We start from the raw sequence: 18,455 nt of genomic DNA on the forward strand, positions 1-18,455 counted from the left end.
TGCTTCTCAAATAGATTTCAATTTGCGACGCAGATATTTAGCTGATTTGAATCGAGCTGCGTTTCGATACGATTGCAGCAATGATTACAGCTTGCATCCTAGCGTTTGCATTGGGCAAATGGACGTTGTTTGCGAGTATTGTGGTGCATTAAAGTTTTCCGGAGAAACGCCTGGATTATGCTGCGTTAATGGTAAAGTGAAATTGCCAGTGTTGACTCCGCCACAAGAGCCATTGTATTCATTGCTTTGCGGCGAAACACAAGAATCACGCCACTTTCTTGCAAATACTCGAAAATACAATAGTTGTTTCCAAATGACGTCATTTGGGGCAGACATTATCGAAGAAGGAGGTTTTAATCCGACATTTAAGGTATTTATTTTTGTACTTACATAGAATGTAGTTAAAGAATCTGGTTTTTATTTTGTAGATAGAATCGAGCGGTTTAATATCATTTCCAAATAATTTCTGTAATTTTGTCTCATCAAAAGACGAACTTATCAACAATGTATTTCCAAATATTATTTCTAACTACAAAAATAATGAATGGTTGAGTGAGCGAGCAATTTTAGCGGCTAAGAATAAAGATGTAGATGACCTGAACTACATAATTCAAAATAAGATCATTGGAACAATGCATTCATTCAAATCTATTGACTGCGTCACAAATGAAGATGAAGCCACCAACTATCCAATTGAATTTTTAAACTCTTTGGACGTGCCTGGCTTACCACCGCACAATTTACGCCTAAAGGTTGGCTCCGTAGTAATCATGCTTCGAAACATAAACCAACGAAAACTGTGCAACGGTACGCGTTTGGTGGTTAGTAAATTGATGAACAATGTAATTTACGCTACGATAATGATAGGAAAATTCAAAGGTGAGGAAGTTCTCATTCCGAGGATCCCGATGATCCCAACCGATATGCCGTTTGAATTTAAAAGACTTCAATTTCCGATACGTCTTGCATTTGCCATGACAATCAACAAATCACAAGGCCAATCCTTAAAAGTTTGTGGTTTAAATCTAGAACATTCATGTTTTTCCCATGGTCAATTATACGTGGCATGTTCTCGGGTCGGAAGACCATCTGCGTTGTTTGTTTTTGCGCCTGATAATAAAACAAAAAATGTCGTGTATCACAAGGTGCTTAAGTGAAGAGCAACCTATGTACTAAAATACAGAAATAATAATGAATGATTAAGGAGGAGAAACAAAGAATATTGTATACCCACAAGTATTACAGAATTTAATTAATTTGAAAATTATTCTTTTTTGTTTGACTTATTTTTTATGCGTGCAACAACAATATGCCACAGCGAAACGTGGCAGGGTACTGCTAGTTTCATATAATTTAAAAACTATTAAATTAATTTTATCACAATTACTCCCATCAAGAACTAAAAGGGGTATTAACGAATTAGGAACTGTGTTAAAATGGTTAGCTGGCACCCCGGACCATGATGATGTTGTGACAATAGAAAACAAAATTAACGATCTTATTGAAAATAATAACAAACAGCAAATTATAAATTCCAAATTGTTTGAGGAAATAAAAACACTCTCATATAATTTAAATTCAGTTTTTACAAGTCAGGAATTACCTTTAAGAAAACATCGTTTACACTTGATTACTTATGATTTACAAAATTTAATAGACACAATAACTTTAGCAAAGATTGATGTATTTAATACCAAAATTCTAAACAATGATGATATTGAGGAAATATATAAACATGAATTAAGACCTGTAGTTATTACAGACTTAATGGACATTTCAGAATTTAAAATTGCTGTGCATAAAGAATTATTTATAGTCTATATAAAGTATCCAATTATTAAAAATAGAAGCGACATATATTACGCCAGAGCAATTTCCCATAATGACGGAAAATTAATTTTAAGTAATCAAGTTGCTAAATGCGAGAATACATATTACGAAGTAGATAATTTTAAGAATGAACTATTCAATAATTATTGTATATTAAGCCAAGAAAAATCACGTTTCACTCGTCTTCTAAACGGTGAAAAATCATTATGTAATAAAATAAGAGAAAAGAATAAAAATATAGACATAATTCAAGAAGGTGCTATATTAATAAATGGAAATAATATTGTAAATGATTCTTACTTGCAAGGATCATATCTAATAACGTTCAATAGCACCACAGTAATTAATAATATATCATATACGAATATAGAAAATAAGATATTAAATTACATTACCGCCCACAATTATAATAATTATAAAATATCCGAATATATAATTTCAAACAATTCGGAGCTATCGTTTGATAATATAAATACACTGAACCCATTTATTCAAATTAAAAAGACAAGAATACCATTAACACTGATTGTAATAACACTAACTTCAACATATTTAATTTGGTTATCAATTTCAAAAATAAGAAAAATTTATGTCACCATAAAACCACGGCTTAAAAATATTTTTCAAGGAAATAATCTGCCAGACATAGAAAACCAAGAAGAAAATATCGTGGCAGAATTAACGGCTCATTTAAACTCCATCTCTGCACCGTCTTTTGAATCGGGACGCTTCAACTTAGAAGGGGGAGTGTTATCCAACCCCTAGCTTAACTAATCTAATACAATATATAAACATAATTTTAAATCGCAGAAGCCTCTGCTGGATGAGTCATATCCTGTTAATGTCTCTTTGGACAATGGTTTAGATTTACAAATAGCCCTTTTTGAGGTTTCTCTCTTAAGCCGAGGTTTGATGGTAAACCGATAAGATCAGCAAAGGCGGTCTTGTCTTGACTAAGTCTTGAATCGGGATCGCACTAAACTCTAATATAATATAATCGTGGAGTAAAAAGTGGGTTTAACGTTAAAAGTCGATTTAAGTGAAAGTTTGTTAAAATATAAGAAATAAAATAAAAATTATTTTTTTTTTTTTAAATAAACTTCGGAACGAATTTAATTTGTATGCGCCTATATATTTGGAGATCCGACGCCAGGTACCGTCCCAGAAGTCGTCGCAGAATGGGTCGCTGATGTCCAAGTCGGAGCGACTGGATCCTTCTCCTTCCAAAAGGCCTGTGAAAAGGGGAATACCAAATGTTACGCAAGAAATGTTTTATGTAGTCGACAGTAACTATTTACCAAGACGCTCCTTGAAAAGATATTTCCGGAGGCGACCGGCAAACACTCCGCTCGGATTCCTTCTCCCGTTCATGCGACCGTCCTCGAACTCCTCGTCCATGATTATGGCCGCAATTTCGGAGTCTCGCTTCCCAATCATAGAGCGATCATTGATGTTCGCCGAGCCGCAGATCACCACCCGATCGTCTGCTATCAGCAGCTTGGGTTTCACGTAGATCAGCTCCGTAATCGGCGTATTGTTCAGGAAGGAGTGATTGCGCAGGCTGTGGAACGTATCGATCTCAGCAATCGCTGGAGGAGAGCTTGTCGTCCAGGGCGGCGATGATTTCTTTGAGGGTGGAGGTGGTGATGTAACCGCTGCCCTCGCAATCGTATAGAACGAAGGCCTCCTTCAGGTGCTTTTGAGTGGCATCCTCCTCCTCGAGGAAAAAAAAAATAATAAATGATGAAAAATTATATGATAAAATAATAGAACGGTTATAGTGGACACGTTACACATAAGAGTATGTGCCACGCCGTGGTCGCCGGGCCCCGGGAGCCCCACGCGTTGCCAATTTTTTTTTATAAATCGAAAAAAACTTCTTTAATTCGAGAAAAGTGGAGTTTTTCAGAAGTTCGAATAATGTTCGTACACATTGTAAGTACGAATTAATTATTATTAATAAATATTAGCTTTCATTCTTATTCTTTTATTATTTATTTTTATTATATAGCCTATTCTTTTATTATTTTTTTATTATTTCTTATTTTTATTTTATTTATTTATTTTTTTCGTCGCAAAAGTCGCAAAGTGTATCAGTGACCGAAGCGACACTATCGATACCGGCACCGGCATCATGTTATTAATTGAAAATTAATAACTTATAAAAAATTCGTTCAATAATACTTACAGTTTTCTTAGTTTTGTATGCAAATTAAATTCGTTCCGAAGTTTATTTTTTTAAAAAAATAATTTTTATTTTATTTCTTATATTTTAACAAACTTTCACTTTAATCGACTTTTAACTTTAAGCCCACTTTTTACTCCACGATTATATTATATTAGAGTTTAGTGCGATCCCGATTCAAGACTCAGTCAAGACAAGACTGCCTTTGCTGATCTTATCGGTTTACCATCAAACCTCGGCTTAAGAGAGAAACCTCAAAAAGGGCTATTTGTAAATCTAAACCATTGTCCAAAGAGACATTAAGAGAACGGACAATTGGCTGATGCAATAGTCTACTCATTGGTGAAAACTGATAAGATCGGAAGATATATCAAATTCGGACTGTCGGCGGCGAGCCGGTTCACTTGTTTATTAGTCTGGCTCAGACCGTGGAAAAGTTTCAGAAATATGATTACAGTTAGAGCTGGATGTTTAGTCTGGGATAATTGCTTGGTGTCAGACACTAATGAGGGGAAGATTGACAAACAGGATATGACTCATCCAGCAGAGGCTTCTGCGATTTAAAATTATGTTTATATATTGTATTAGATTAGTTAAGCTAGGGGTTGGATAACATACATACATAGATAGATACTTAATCATAGACTAACCCCCCAATATACTATCTAGAGAAAATGGAAAATTACCAAAAAAAAGCGAAATAAATAAAAAATTAAAAAAAATAATAATAATAATTCCCTCCTTACCTTTATTAATCTTGAAAATATGATTTGCTTCGCGATAGAGGGAGATATAGATCACATTTGGCATACGCAAAATTTTCTCATAACATTCTCTCATCCTCCTCCGCCTCCTCCACTCAGATGCATACAATATCCATACATATATAAGTTAACTAAGTCAACCGGGCGACGGCAACGACCGATCGTCCGACAGCTCGCTCCGGCCAAATTGCTGACCCAGCGTCTGGCCGGAAGCTCGTGCATAGCCGGCAAGCACTGCCCATTGGAGTGGCCGCTATGAGTCTCACTTTTGTTAGTTCTTAAGTTCAGTTCTGTTTTGACAATTATGAAATAAAGAGCCATCGCTCTCATACTGAAACTCCGACGATCCGTCGTAAAGCATTTATTATTACAAATCTGACTGAGTCTCTAGGCCAGCAGATAAAGAGGGACAGTCATCCCTCCAACCTAATTTTCCTAACTGGATATTCTACGGCCAGCCGGCTAGAAGACATCAAAGGGCCTGTTGCCCCAATCTTACATCTCCAGGAACAATCCGTGGCGGAATAGAAATTGTCGGCGGCGAATCATCACCGCACAACATCTTATTAATTTATACATAGATGTGCGGGTACTAGGTACACCCACTAGTAAGCCAATAAATAAGTCATATTGCGAAAATCTAAAAGGAAATATACCATAATCAAGCGACAAATTCAATAACGAGTTGCAGTTTAAAATTGTAATTGTCCAATAGTGAAATGAAAAAAAAAAAATAAATAAAGATAAAAAAGGAAACAAAACACAAGCCATGGGTACGATGATACATGGATTGTAATTATTCTATATACATAATGTTTCCATTTTACTCTTGTTCATATTTACAATTTCATTTCCAATTAAAATCATTAAAGACATTGTTTGCTTAATTGCGATAAAAACGAACGTGTTTGTGTAAACAAAACTATATTATCTAGAACTTAATGAAATGTTTTCCATTTTTATTAGACTGCTGTGAAGAAGTCTAGCATCGAAGCTCGGCGGTTCTCCGATGTCTCCACTTGCTCCTTTAGCTCCAGTAAGTATTTTTAATTTTTTAATCTTTTCAGTAACACTAACCATTTTGACCTTTTTAGCCTGTTTCACCGGAAGTTCCGATGAAGAGGAAATCTCGCCAAAGGACAACCATCAACGCAATTCCGCCGGCGGAACAGATTTTTGCGTAAAAAGCATATCGAAGACTACTTTTGGCCGACGTGAGATTGAAATTGCGGAATCCGAGATGCCGGGCATTATGACCCTCCGGAAAAGGGCAAAGGATGAGAAGCCCCTGAAGGGAGCCCACATCGTCGGCTGTATCCATGTGAACGCTCAGTCGGCGATGCTGATCGAGACCCTGGTCCAGTTGGGCGCCACCGTTCGCTGGGCGGCATGCAACATATATTCCACCCAGAATGCCGTGGCAGCCGCCTTGGCCGAGGCGGGCATTCCGATCTTTGCCTGGCGAGGCGAAACCGAGGAGGAGTTCTGGTGGTGCCTGGACAAGTGCATACACATGGAGGGCTGGACCCCGAATCTTATTTTGGATGATGGCGGCGATGCCACGCATCTGATGCTGAAGAAGTATCCAGACTACTTTAAAGGCATCCGAGGCATTGTGGAGGAGAGCGTGACGGGGGTTCATCGTCTCTATATGCTCTCCAAGGGAGGGAAGCTCACCGTTCCGGCCATCAATGTCAACGACTCGGTCACCAAAAACAAGTTTGATACGTTCTACACATGCCGCGACTCCATACTGGACAGGTGAGAGAGTTTTTTATTTATTTTTTTACTTTTTGGTTTAATTTCTTAATTTATAGTTTGAAACGCACTACGGACATCATGTTTGGCGGCAAGCAGGTGGTGATTTGTGGCTACGGCGATGTGGGCGAGGGATGTGCCCAGTCACTTAAGGGCCAGGGCTGCATCGTTAACATCACAGAAGTGGATCCCATCTGTGCCCTTCAAGCAGCCATGGACGGATTCCGGGTGGTGCGGCTAAACGAAGTCATTCGGACGGTGGATGTGGTAGTCACAGCCACCGGAAACAAGAATGTAGTCACCCGGGATCACATGAATCGCATGAAAAATGGATGCATACTTTGCAATATTCCTGCTCCGAGATCGATGTGGTAAGTAATGAGCTGTTTTTGAATGTACTGAATATCCTTTCAAATCTTATTTGCCTTACAGAGCAGCCTGCATACGCCGGAATTGACTTGGGAACGAGTTCGCTCCCAGGTTGACCACATCATCTGACCCGACGGCAGGATGATTATCCTTCTGGCCGAAGACAGGCTGGTGAATCTCTCTTGCTCCACAATTTCCTCGTTCGTCGTCTCCGTGGCCTCCTCCACTCAGGCCCTGGCCCTAATTGAATTATACTCGGCGCCAGGAAGGTACAAATCGGATGTCTACTTGCTGCCAAAGAAAATGGGTAAGTATATAAGATATTTTATAAACTAAATCACTTATTTCAAACTTTACTCTTTACTAGATGAGTACGTGGCAAGTCTGCATCTATCCACTTTTGAAGCTCATCTCACAGAGCTCACGGATGAGCAGGCCAAGTTTATGGGCCTGAACAAGGCGGGACCTTTTAAAGCCAATTACTACAGGTGCCCATAACAGTGTTTATTTTTTTTACATTTTAATCTAACATCCCTTTTTTGTTGCAGATATTAATCAGTATTAAATGTTATATTCTTGTTACTCTTGTTCTGTAACTCTTTTATTTCATTTATTTTCAGGAGTTTATTTTCTTTATAACTCTTTAAAGGTGATTCCCAGAATGAACAAATTGTAAAAAATTTTAAAAATATAATAAATTAAATGCCTTTTAATTTATGGCCGTCATTGGCATAATTTATGGACGAGACAAAAAACGAGGAGGGAGCTCAACTGCACGCATTATGCCAGACCATGTTCTAATAGATGGCCACCCTAATGAGAATAAATCGCAGCTAACCCTCGAAAGTAAACAAATTGTATCTCCCATTTCTTGACCATTTTTCCCCCCCCGGGCCAAAGAGCTCATTATACCCTTGCAGAGGGTATTATAATTTTGGTCAAAAGTGTGCAACGCAGTGAAGGAGACATCTCCGACCCTATAAAGTATATATATTCTTGATCAGGATCACCTCCTGAGTCGATATGAGCATGTCCGTCTGTCCGTTTCTACGCAAACTAGTCTCTCAGTTTTAGAGCTATCGAGTTGAAACTTTGCACACATCCTTCTTTCCTTTGCAAGAAGTATATAAGTCGGAACGGCCGGGATCGGTCGCCTATATCCTATAGCTGCCATATAACTGATTGATCGGAAATGCCATAACTTTGGTGTTTATTAAGTTAGAGAGTTGGGACTTTCCACACATGTTATATTTGACCAAAATATCTTGTGTACAAAATTTCATAAGGATCGGCCGACTATATCCTATAGCTGTCATAGAACGATCGAAATTGGCATAACTTTGGTGTTTTTTTAGTTAGAAAGATGGGATTTGGTACAGATTCTATTTTGGGAAAAACAATCTGATCTGTCAATTTTCATAAGGATCGGCCCACTATATACGATCCGCTATATATCTAATAAAATAAGATGCGTGGCGCCACCTAGCGGACTGCGACTGAACTGCAAGGGTATATCAACTTCGGCTCCGCCCGAAGTTAGCTTTCCTTTCTTGTTTTTGTTTGACTTTGGCACAAGGCGTTGGCATTTAATTGCGAGACAGGACTAGAAGAAAGCGTCCATTTTATTTAAAATGGTTTTCTGTGCATGAGAAGCGGAAGGACTTCGCCTGCCAGTACTGCGGAAAGACATTCGGGAAGTCGCACGCCTGCAAGGTCCACGAGCGGAGCCACACTGGAGAGAAATGCTGCGAGTGCATGATCTGCGGCTGTAGTGGCGGCGGCATCTAAAATTGGATAACAAAAAATATATATATTATTTTAAGATTGTAGATTCCTTTATATCCTTTCAACTTACAAACAAGGAATTTAAAATTGAACCTCGGAAAACGTTCCGTCTTCATTTATATTATCCTTCTCTCTTAATTCCATCCATTTTTTTCTATATTCTTTATGGAATATATTTGGTACGAATTTTTTTCCATTTTCTCCACTGCAATCGAACGTGGTTCCCCTTTGCAGTTTTTCCTATGAAGGTTCGGGGTCGAGGTTCGGCTTGAAGCTGCTGGGGTTGGTGGTGGGGGTGGTGGTGGTGGTGGTGATGGTGCTGATGGTGCTGCTGCTGCTGCTGCTTCTGCTTCTGCACCTGACCACCTAAATACATCTGCCAACAGACGGGCAACTTCTTGCAAATTTGTTTGGTTCATTTGTTGTGGAGCAGATCCAACACCATACTACACTTATTTAATTCATGCCCATCACTCCTCCCTATAAATAAATATTATTGGCCGGATCGACGGAGCACTTTCCAGTAGGAAGTAGGGTGGGAATGCTTAACAGGTTCCGGGAGTTTTGCACATGCAGTTCTTTTGCTCCAACTGCCGCATTTCGTCCGAGGAGGCGGGCGACTTCTTCTGGCTGCCCATCACAATGCCCACCGAAGGAAGAAACGCGTTTTTATTGTATTTGTTGGACTTGTGGCAATCCGTACATCCGTATTTCCAGTATTATCCGATGCGGAAAACAATGTCCACAATGGCTGTCATAGATTCGGTGAGCTCCTCCTGCGTCTTTATTACATAGGCAACGTTATTGAAGAAGCGCAAGTTGGCGGAGTGGAACATGTGGAAATAGCCCTCGGAATATCTTCGGCTCAGTGATCAGTGATAGGTTCACGTTCTCAAAACGGAGACCGCTCGCTCTCCTTGATCCCCGATCCCCGCTGTCCCTGCGTGGTTTTACTTGTGGGCGCAGGATACCTCTTGGGCCTCAGTTTTGCTGCGGATCCTTGATCCTTTCCCCTTGCTCCTTGCTTGACTCGCGTACCGCCCGTCCCCGTTGTCTCCTATAACCGCGGAGGCCCGGCCGGGACCGTTACGTTCCACGGTGATTATCATCTTTTGGAGGCATCGTTCTCATCTGGCGCCGCTTGACCACAGATTTCCCGGCATTTTTCACGTTGCAAAATGGAAATTTATAAAAAAAAAGTGTTGGAAATTTGAAAAAAAAACGGAAATTTGAAAAAAAAGTGTTGGAAATTTGAAAAAAAGTGTTGCAAATGGACGGCGTTCGGCCGAAAAGATATAAAAAAAGTGTGGCCAGGTTTTTTAAATTATTGCGCGTTCTCAACACCAGGTGGCGGTTAATTCAAGTTATTTCCTCAGAGGTGAAAACTAGGTGGCGCCAGCATGTTCAGTAAGCGACACCTACCTTTCAATCTTCTTTTCAAGCAACAACACTTGAAATTTCATTTCATTTCATCATTTTTTTTCTTTTATTTTCAGAAAAATAAAGCACTGCGCTGAAGCAATCATTTTTATTTTTATTTTTTAATTTATCTTTCGACGCTAAAAAAAACTATGCGGCAATTGGACTTGTTGCGCACAGTGGCAAATTGCTTAGTTTTGGCATTTTGGTCCCACTGTGAAATTAGTGTGCCGAACCACGGTTGCCATTCCAAAAAAATTTTTTGTACCAAAATTTTGAAAAAATGTACCAATTTGAGCAAAAATGTACCACAAATTTTTCTCGGTATTTTTTAAAACTAAAATTTCTTAAAGTTTTTTTTAAAATGATCTTTTATTATTTCACGTTTCATTTTTTACTTCAAATTATAGTAGTAGTATAGTATATAGCGTATAAAAAAAAACCTATCCATCACTATGTATAATCTTCAAAAACGGTTTAAACAATATATTTTTCAAATTCAAGTTCTCGAAAGATTTTATGTATTTCAAAATTTATAACTGTTTACGTAGTCATGGACCTTACTGATACAAAATTTGTGCTTGGTGGAACAGAGCCATTTGTTAAAATAATATGTGTGAACATAAAATTTTTTGAAAGAAAAACTAGACCAGGCATATTGAAAATGTACCAAAATGAAAAAAAGTGATCCAATGTACCAACGCATAAAAAATGTACCAGTTTTGGTACATTTGTACCAAAAATGGCAACCGTGTGCCGAACGTAACATTTTCCTTCGTCCCCCCTAGATGGCGCCCGCGCAGGTTTTTGGCACAATATTTCGCAGTGTGACCAGGCTTTTGAGGTCGCAGTTGAGAAAATGAGACAATAAAATGTCGTGATAAAAACAGTTCCAAACCCAGGTGGCGCTTGAGATAGTTTTTTATACCCTTGCAGAGGGTATTATAATTTTGGTCAAAAGTGTGCAAGGAAGTGAAGGACACATCTCCGACCCTATAAAGAGAATATATTCTTAATCAGAATCACCTCCTGAGTCGATATAAGCATGTCCGTCTGTCTGTTTCTACGCAAACTAGTCTCGGGTCTAAGTTTTCAAGCTATCGAGTTGAAACTAGTCTCGGGTCTAAGTTTTCAAGCTATCGAGTTGAAACTTTGCACACATCCTTCTTTCTTCTGAAGGCAGTATATAGTCGGAACGGCCGGGATCGGTCGACTATATTCTATAGGTTCCATATAATTGATTGATCGAAAAGGGCGAAAAATTTTGGTGTTTTTTAAGTTAAAGGGTTGGGACATTCCACACATGTTATATTTGGCCAAAATATCTTATCTGCAAAATTTCTTAAGGATCGGACGACTATATCCTACAGCTGCCATATAACTGAACGATCGGAAATGGCACAACCTTCCTATTTTTAAAGATACTTGGGGCTGTTTCCAACTTTTTTATTAGAAAATTGATTTGATGGTGAAATTCTCATTGGGATCGGCCAACTTTATACGATCCGATATATATATAATTATATTAGCTGCCCTTCGGCTCCAGCCGACTGAAGTAAGCTTTCCTTTCTTGTTTGAACCCAAAAATTAAAAATAAATTTAATACTTAAGTTTTTAATGCTTTTCGGATAGTAGTTGACAGTTCGCTTGTGTCAAGACACCAAATTGTTTTAATAAACAATAAGAACCTTGGCATTGTTTGCGGGCGTTTTTCCACGCTGACCCACCCCGCTGCTTGTCGGGCAATAAACAGGCCGCACAATTTGCGGGACACGCATGTCAGAGGCATTTTTCAGGTCGTTTCCTCGGATCAGGGATCTGTGGATCGAGAGGATCGAGGATCCAGCAGGACTCATTGATGTCGCATTAAGCGCGCCTCATTTGCTGCGAGGCGCATTGGACTCCTTTTGTCCTTTGAAGTGGCCACTCCTAAATAGTTTCGGATGCGATTTCGCCACATTGTCGTGCACTTTATTGTGGCAACACGCCTTTGTGGCCCGAACTATGTAACACATTAAATAAATAGTTAATCGTTTTTCCCCGCAGCGGCAGCTGTGGTTTTGATTTCTCCACTGATCCGAGGTTGATGTGCCAAGAGTCACAAAAGTCACACTCGAGTTCGTCGATGTCTGTCAACTGAAAGTGCTATCCTTCAAATGCTGGTAGCAGGATTGGCCGATCGACGCACTAAATGTCCTGAACTTTTGAGCCCAAAGGTCACTAGCAAGAGCATAGTTACTGTAGTACTGTACCTCGTAGTGTTTAAATGGATTACTCGCGAATTAACACTTTTCAACACAAGAATTTATTTAAAATTTTTTTGAACAATTTTGTAGTTTGTGAGAGAACTATAAAAAATGAACCCTAAACAACTAAGAACCCTCACTTTTCGGTGGGGGGGTCTCCCTCGGAATCCCATTCCTGGCCAGTTTCATCGGCGGCATTGGACTCATCGCTACCATTGGAATCATTGTTGGCATCGGAACCAAAGCCGCCATTGGGGTCATCGTTACCATCGGGATCTTCATCAGAAGTGGGAAGGAAGCCGAGGTCCTGGTCGATGGCGAAGGTTTCCTCGCCAATAGCGTCCTCGATGAACAGAATTGGCTGCATGTAGAAGTATTCCTCGTCACGGAGCTCCACATCGCCACCCGCCATGACGTCTATGTAGATCGGAGGCTCGTTCGCATTCATTGTTCTGGAGGCCAGCAGAGACAGATCGGGCAATTCAGACTCTTGATCGGCAGACAGGACTCGGCCCAAGATCTGAATCTCACGAACGGTGTAGAGCCGTCTACTACCGGACCGCTGGGCCCGCACGCCCAGTACACCCTGGTAGAGTGGACGGCGGCGTATGGACCGGGAACGGGTCGAGACTCCGCGATGGAGGTTTGAGGATGAGCGATTGGATCGCGGCGACTGATCTTTGTTGTGATTCCAACGGGGAGACATACCGACGGCGCGTCTGAGGAAGAAATTTATCAATTAATGGCTAAAAATTTGAAGAAAATTTTATTACGGAATATAGGTTCCTCTCAACTGCTGCACAATATTGTATAAAAACCCGATATAAATTTCCTAAAAAAGTCTATCGATGTTCTACGTTCGGAATACGAATATGATATGAGCTGAAAAAGATGGGGCTATTGGCAGGTTAAGTCAATAGCCTTCTTGGTTTAACATTTTCTTGGTTTTCAAAATATCCTGTGGCAAGGGTAAATAGATTGAGAAATTTTACATTTTCTAAATTATTTGCATAAAAACTATGAAACTCTCTCCCAAACGAAGATATCTTCATTAGAGTGCGAAAATGTACATCAACTAATTGAGACCGTATAATATTTGCATGAATTTGAAATTAGTTTGCTGAATTGCGAATTTGCGAATTTGCAATTTGCTGAACCCAAACCTCAAAGGATGAAAACCCTTCATTCACGCGCATATTGAATTACACCGGCAACAATAGGATCAGCTTCAGCTAATTTGCATAATGCCTTTTGCCAACAAAGATCACCCTCTCCCTCGACCTGGCCCGGCACCCAAGCCAGCAAGGATAACACCAAATGAGCAGCAGAGTCAGCGACTCCAAAGTGTTCTCATTTGCATGCGAGGATGCAAGGATGCGAGGGTTGAGGGCTAATCAAACAGCAAGGACAAATAGCGTCGCAGGATCTGGCAGGAGGCAGGAGGCAGGAGGCTGGTGCGACAGGAAGCACACGTTCTTATGTGATTTATGGCTGGAAATTACCATAAACGAAATCAAAACATTTTAAATGTTTTCATTTTCGGCGAGGGTAGACACTGACTGCCCTCGAATTATATATGCAAATAGTGGCAGTTTGAAACAAAGTCATTCCTCATTTTAGGTGCGCGAATATCCTTGAAGGACGCACGCGCCAGCGGCACACTTTCCCAGCGACATGACAACTAATGGGCGTTTTGTTTATGGTCGATCTCAAACCCCCATTAGGGTCGAGTGCGAGTACTCCTGGCTGGCTGGTCCTGAACCCTTCCCGGCAATCGACCTTTTTTATTTTAATTATTTATAATCGGTTTAGAAAAAAAACTCAAAAATAGAAAAAAAAACTTTGAGAGGCCTTTGACAGGAGCTAAGCCCTTAATCGACCCTTTGATTGCCCTTGAATACTTTTTTTTAAAACTCCAATTTTATTAACCAGGCAGGCGTTGAGGGAACTATTAAAAAATGGGATAAAAATGTCAGGGATTACTGGGTGGATAGTTCAGATTTTACAATTAAACTATCATTCTCTTTTCTCTCTCTTTTTTTGAGAAATGTTAATTTTTAACAGGCCCTTTATTGTTGCTCAGAATAAAGGCATATCCATTGTTGCGTAAAGTTACATGTCGTTCTTCCCAAGGAGTCCAGAGGTTCCCAGACTTCAATATCCCTACAATTATGCTTTCCTTTCATCAATACTTACGCTTGAAGGAGCAGGGTTAGTCTGATCACGACCCCCCGGGTGGAATCCGATTCTCAAGTCTTTTCCCTGCCCATTTGAAAGTCCGAAACACATAACTGAGCAATTCAAAGGCAGCCATTGACTTCGTTTTCTCAAAAATCGTTTATTACTACACAAAAATGTTCATAAATAGGTGGGCAATGCGGCTTAGTGGGCTAGACTCTTACAGATTTAAGATTAAGGATTACAGATACAGGTTTTGCTCTTACTTTCACTAAAACTTTGGAGTAGCTGGGAAACAAGTACCGGAGTACGAACTAGAAACATACAATTCAATATCTCTTACATAATAGTAGAACCAACAAGCAATGGGAACATAATGGAAACCAACTAGGGACTAGAACAACGCTTGAGTGGATCGCTTGAGTGGCTTCTTGGCGATTGGCGATTGAGAGCCAGAGATCTGTGGACCAGGTCCCCGACTGCAGTCCTAGCAGTAGACTGGGGCTGGGGGGTAGGTCGGGTCCATCTGGATGTTCCACACGTTGTCCACTCCCGAGTTGCTGTAGTAGTAGTCAGCGTTTTGCAGCTGATCCTGCTGCTCCGGCTGGTAGCTGGCGAGGGGCAGGAAGTTGGTCTGCCCCGACTGCTGGTACGTGGCAGCTTCGTCGTACAGAAGATCCACTGCAGTGGCTCCTCCTCCATTGAGGGTGGACTCGAACACGCTGAAGATCTCCGAGCTGGTGGTATAGAAGCTACTGCTGTCCTGGCTGGGGTGGTGGCTCTGGTTGCCGCTGCTCACGTCCAGGGCGTTGGGCAGATATCCTCCGTTGAAATAGCTGTAGTCCTCGGAGCTGTAGCCCGAGCTGCTGGTCAGACTGGAAGTGTCGTCACAGCTCTCGTACAGGGGCATGCCGCACTGGAAGCCGGAGGCGATGGGCTGCTCGAAGCTGGAGGATAGCTGCTGGTGTTGCTGCGGGGACAGTTGCTGTTGCTGTTGTGGCGCCATCTGCTGGGGCTGGTTCTCCGTGTAGTAGCTGCCCGTGGAACTGTGCGAGGAGAGCGGCGAGTGCAGCATGTCATAGCCGTACAGTCCGTTGGGGTATCCGGTCTGGCCCTCCTGTCCGTAGTAGATCTCCCCGTTCCACTGACTCGCTCCCGCTGATCCTGTCGAGCTGTAGGTGCTTTGGCTCTGATTGAAGTTTCCGTTCTGTGTTGTGGGTGTGGATGTGACCGGCAGGCAGGCTGGCATTCCCATCATATCCTGGCTACTGTGGCTGATCTCCTGGCCACTCATCCGCTTGCGTTTGCCGCCCTCCTGGATCAGCTGGGTCTTGGCCTGGCGCTTGGTGGGTCTCAAGCTGCTCAGTTTGTCGCTGAGGGCCGACTCCCGGGCCAGCATCACGGCCAAGCTGCGCACGCGTCTTCCACCGGATAGGAGCCGTCTGGCCTCCGTGGATCCTTTGGCCTCGGGCCTGGGGTGATCGTGAGTGCCCTTGGCCTGGAAGTAGATGCCATTGCCGTCTCGTCGCCAGAAGTGGGTGACTGGGTAGCCGCAATGTCCACGGCAGGGTTGGATCTCCAAGCGTCCGTTGCAGTTTCTATAAATTAAAGTTAAAAAGTTAGTTTATGTTCCGGAATAGATTTCTATTTGGAGAACCCACCTATTGGGGCACTGTTTGCCCTGTTGCTTCCTCCTGGCCTTGTCGCAAATGGCGGGTCTCAGGTGGACACTGGCGCCGTTGGGCAGCTTGCACTTGGCACTGCAGAGGAGGACGCCCAGGCAGCTCTTCTTCAGGATGTTGACGTTGTGGTTGTTGGTGTTCCGCATGGCCCAGCCACTGGCGTGCTTCCTGGCCTCGTCGCTGTGGGCGGAGTATATCAGGCGGCAGTGTCCATTGGCCCAGTCGCTGAAGTCGTCGAACTCCCCCACCGTCGGCATCTTAGCGTCGTTGATGTCCCAGTCGATGGTCACCCGGGACTTGGTGGCCGGAGGACTGGGCACTGGCAGGGGCACTGGCATTGGCATTGTCATACCGGTCAACACCATTTTTTTTAATTATTTATTTATTTATGACACTCGCGGTTTAGAAGTTCTATGTGTTTTTTTCTGGTAACTTTCTTTCCAAGACTCGTTCTATTTTCGTTTTTTTCTCGAAGAGCGACGCGTCCGTTCGCTTCGACTGCGCAAGGCTGACTAACTGGTCCCGCTGTGCGCAGATCAGTTAAGTTGCTATCAGCCGAAGCCGCACAGAGCCGGGGTTAAACCGGGGTAGTTTCATGCCATTGGCTGACTTCCAGTCCCTGCTCGCGTGAGTGAGTGTTCGTTTTATCCAACTTATCCGTACTTCAAACTGGAAGCCGAGAGAGAGAGAGTTTCGAGCACGAGCCGGTTTGATTGGTGGCTCCAGCACCCGGGAGAAATGTGAGATGGGAGCTGGAAATGGAAATGAACTTGGAAGTGGAAGTGGAGCTACGGCGAGGAGAATGAGAATGAGAACGGTAACGGGAACAGGAACTGGCTGTGGTGCTGCTCTGCTCTAGCACCTGCGGTTGCAGCACGCGCTCCACTGAATAATTGTACGATATTAACCCGAGGGTCGGGGTGGGGAGAGGGCAGGGCACTTTCGGGCAAAGAATAAACCATATGCATGTCCCCTGCCCATCTCCATCGCCAGTCCCTGTTCCCCCTCTCCAGTCAAAGCTAATTAAGTACAGAAAAAAGTTTACAACAGAAGCTGGGAGAGGGGGCCATTGGGGGCATCTGGGGATGGCAGGAGCTGCGATGGGTACACCTGCCGATAGTCCCCGGCAGCTGCCAGTCCGTGTGTTTGCTTTGAAGCGAGGGGGATGGGGGCAACACGAAATGGACGGAGAGCAAACAAGAGCTCCAAACAAAATGGAGTCGCTTGGGAGAAAGAGCAGTGACAGTTACTCAATCAAAGGCATTAACACCAATTGGATGTAAGAGGAGAGGTGCACTTTGGGGACAAAATTAAAGATTTTATAAACAAGTCAAAATGGGAATCCAAGGAATTAAATTCCATATTTCGTATTACATAATCTGAAATAATGTTATCAGAATCCCAAACTAACGGCATTACTTCTCACGATCTTGACGGCGATAAAAAATTAAACGCTCGCAAAAAAAAGAAATTGAAATGTCTTGGACGCAGGCCTATCTTCAAGCTGAGATCAGTACAGACTCTGGTTGTAAAACACAATTTAGCACGCAAAAAAAAATCAAGAAACAAAGAAGAGAAAAGTATCCCGACATAAAGGAGTCCTGCGAAGGAAAACCTACCCCCAGAAACCCGAAAGTGAAGGCCATAACTCACGCATATGAATGAAGCAAAGTTGGCAAACAAATTCCTAACGGGGCCCTTCGCCAAACGATCTCAAGTCGGAGATAAACGAAACAAACATAATCATTAGGATGCCCGAAAGGGTGAGGTGCTACGAGGACCATAGCAATTTTCACACTTCCACGACACCAAAGCCATGCCATGCAATTATAACACGAACTGAGCGAGCAACCCGCGGCGCCTTTTTCTCCCAAGGAGTCGCCGGCCGGAGGAAGATCAGGATCGTAGCACGCGATAGGAGCGACAAAAGGATTACCACCGGGGGGACAATGGGAAAGGGTGCGCCTGGGACCTGGGATTGGGTTGAGAGGCGGTGACACGGAAGAAAGTCATGACGTTGCATATATATTGTGAGGCTGGAAGTCCTGGGGAAGTCCTTCTCGGCTACCTGGTTTCACTTTTCCGGTGGGTGTGGCCCTTTAATGATGACCGAAATTAACTGTTCCGTTTCAATTACTGGCGATCACTTTCCAATCAAATTTATTTGACACTCTCGCCGCGGGGGCCAGAACTCTTTCCGCTGACTCCGTGAATCTGGCTATAAAACTAAACCAAAAAT

The 18,455-nt window shown here is 42.3% G+C and overlaps 2 protein-coding genes, 1 long non-coding RNA gene and 1 pseudogene across 4 annotated transcripts; 1 reads left to right on the forward strand and 3 right to left on the reverse strand.

Annotated features, from left to right (window-relative positions):
- Positions 1-2,346: 2,346 nt before the first annotated feature.
- Positions 2,347-4,268, reverse strand: LOC6504610. Of its 2 annotated transcripts, none has more exons than XR_006507418.1 (3): positions 4,019-4,268; positions 3,129-3,544; positions 2,347-3,062 (listed from the first exon to the last, which is right to left on the reverse strand). It is a non-coding gene; the product is annotated as an uncharacterized LOC6504610 (long non-coding RNA). The 2 variants fall into 2 exon arrangements; XR_001408431.3 differs by having other exon boundaries at positions 3,129-3,547; positions 4,019-4,265.
- Positions 4,269-5,745: 1,477 nt separating this feature from the next.
- LOC26514623 lies at positions 5,746-7,502 on the forward strand (annotated as a pseudogene).
- Positions 7,503-12,392: 4,890 nt separating this feature from the next.
- On the reverse strand, positions 12,393-13,289 carry LOC6504588. The gene is made up of 2 exons (XM_001964861.3): positions 13,130-13,289; positions 12,393-13,075 (listed from the first exon to the last, which is right to left on the reverse strand). Exon 2 carries the CDS (start codon positions 13,060-13,062, stop codon positions 12,493-12,495), a length of 570 nt encoding a protein of 189 aa, XP_001964897.1. The 5' UTR covers positions 13,063-13,075; positions 13,130-13,289; the 3' UTR covers positions 12,393-12,492.
- Positions 13,290-14,674: 1,385 nt separating this feature from the next.
- On the reverse strand, positions 14,675-17,054 carry LOC6504577 (transcription factor glial cells missing). The gene is made up of 2 exons (XM_001964862.3): positions 16,196-17,054; positions 14,675-16,132 (listed from the first exon to the last, which is right to left on the reverse strand). Exons 1-2 carry the CDS (start codon positions 16,579-16,581, stop codon positions 15,022-15,024), a joined length of 1,497 nt encoding a protein of 498 aa, XP_001964898.1. The 5' UTR covers positions 16,582-17,054; the 3' UTR covers positions 14,675-15,021.
- Between the last annotated feature and the right edge of the window lie 1,401 nt (positions 17,055-18,455).

This window comes from Drosophila ananassae, chromosome 3R (genome assembly GCF_017639315.1).
Source record: "Drosophila ananassae strain 14024-0371.13 chromosome 3R, ASM1763931v2, whole genome shotgun sequence".
Taxonomy (NCBI): domain Eukaryota; kingdom Metazoa; phylum Arthropoda; class Insecta; order Diptera; family Drosophilidae; genus Drosophila; species Drosophila ananassae.

Bases quoted from the DNA above. Each gene is read 5' to 3' on its own strand.
- LOC6504588 (XM_001964861.3), bottom strand. From the start codon at position 13,062: ATGTCTCCCCGTTGGAATCACAACAAAGATCAGTCGCCGCGATCCAAT.
- LOC6504577 (XM_001964862.3), bottom strand. From the start codon at position 16,581: ATGGTGTTGACCGGTATGACAATGCCAATGCCAGTGCCCCTGCCAGTG. The intron at 16,133-16,195 runs GTGGGTTCTCCA...TTTAATTTATAG, and splicing joins GGCAAACAGTGCCCCAATAG to AAACTGCAACGGACGCTTGG.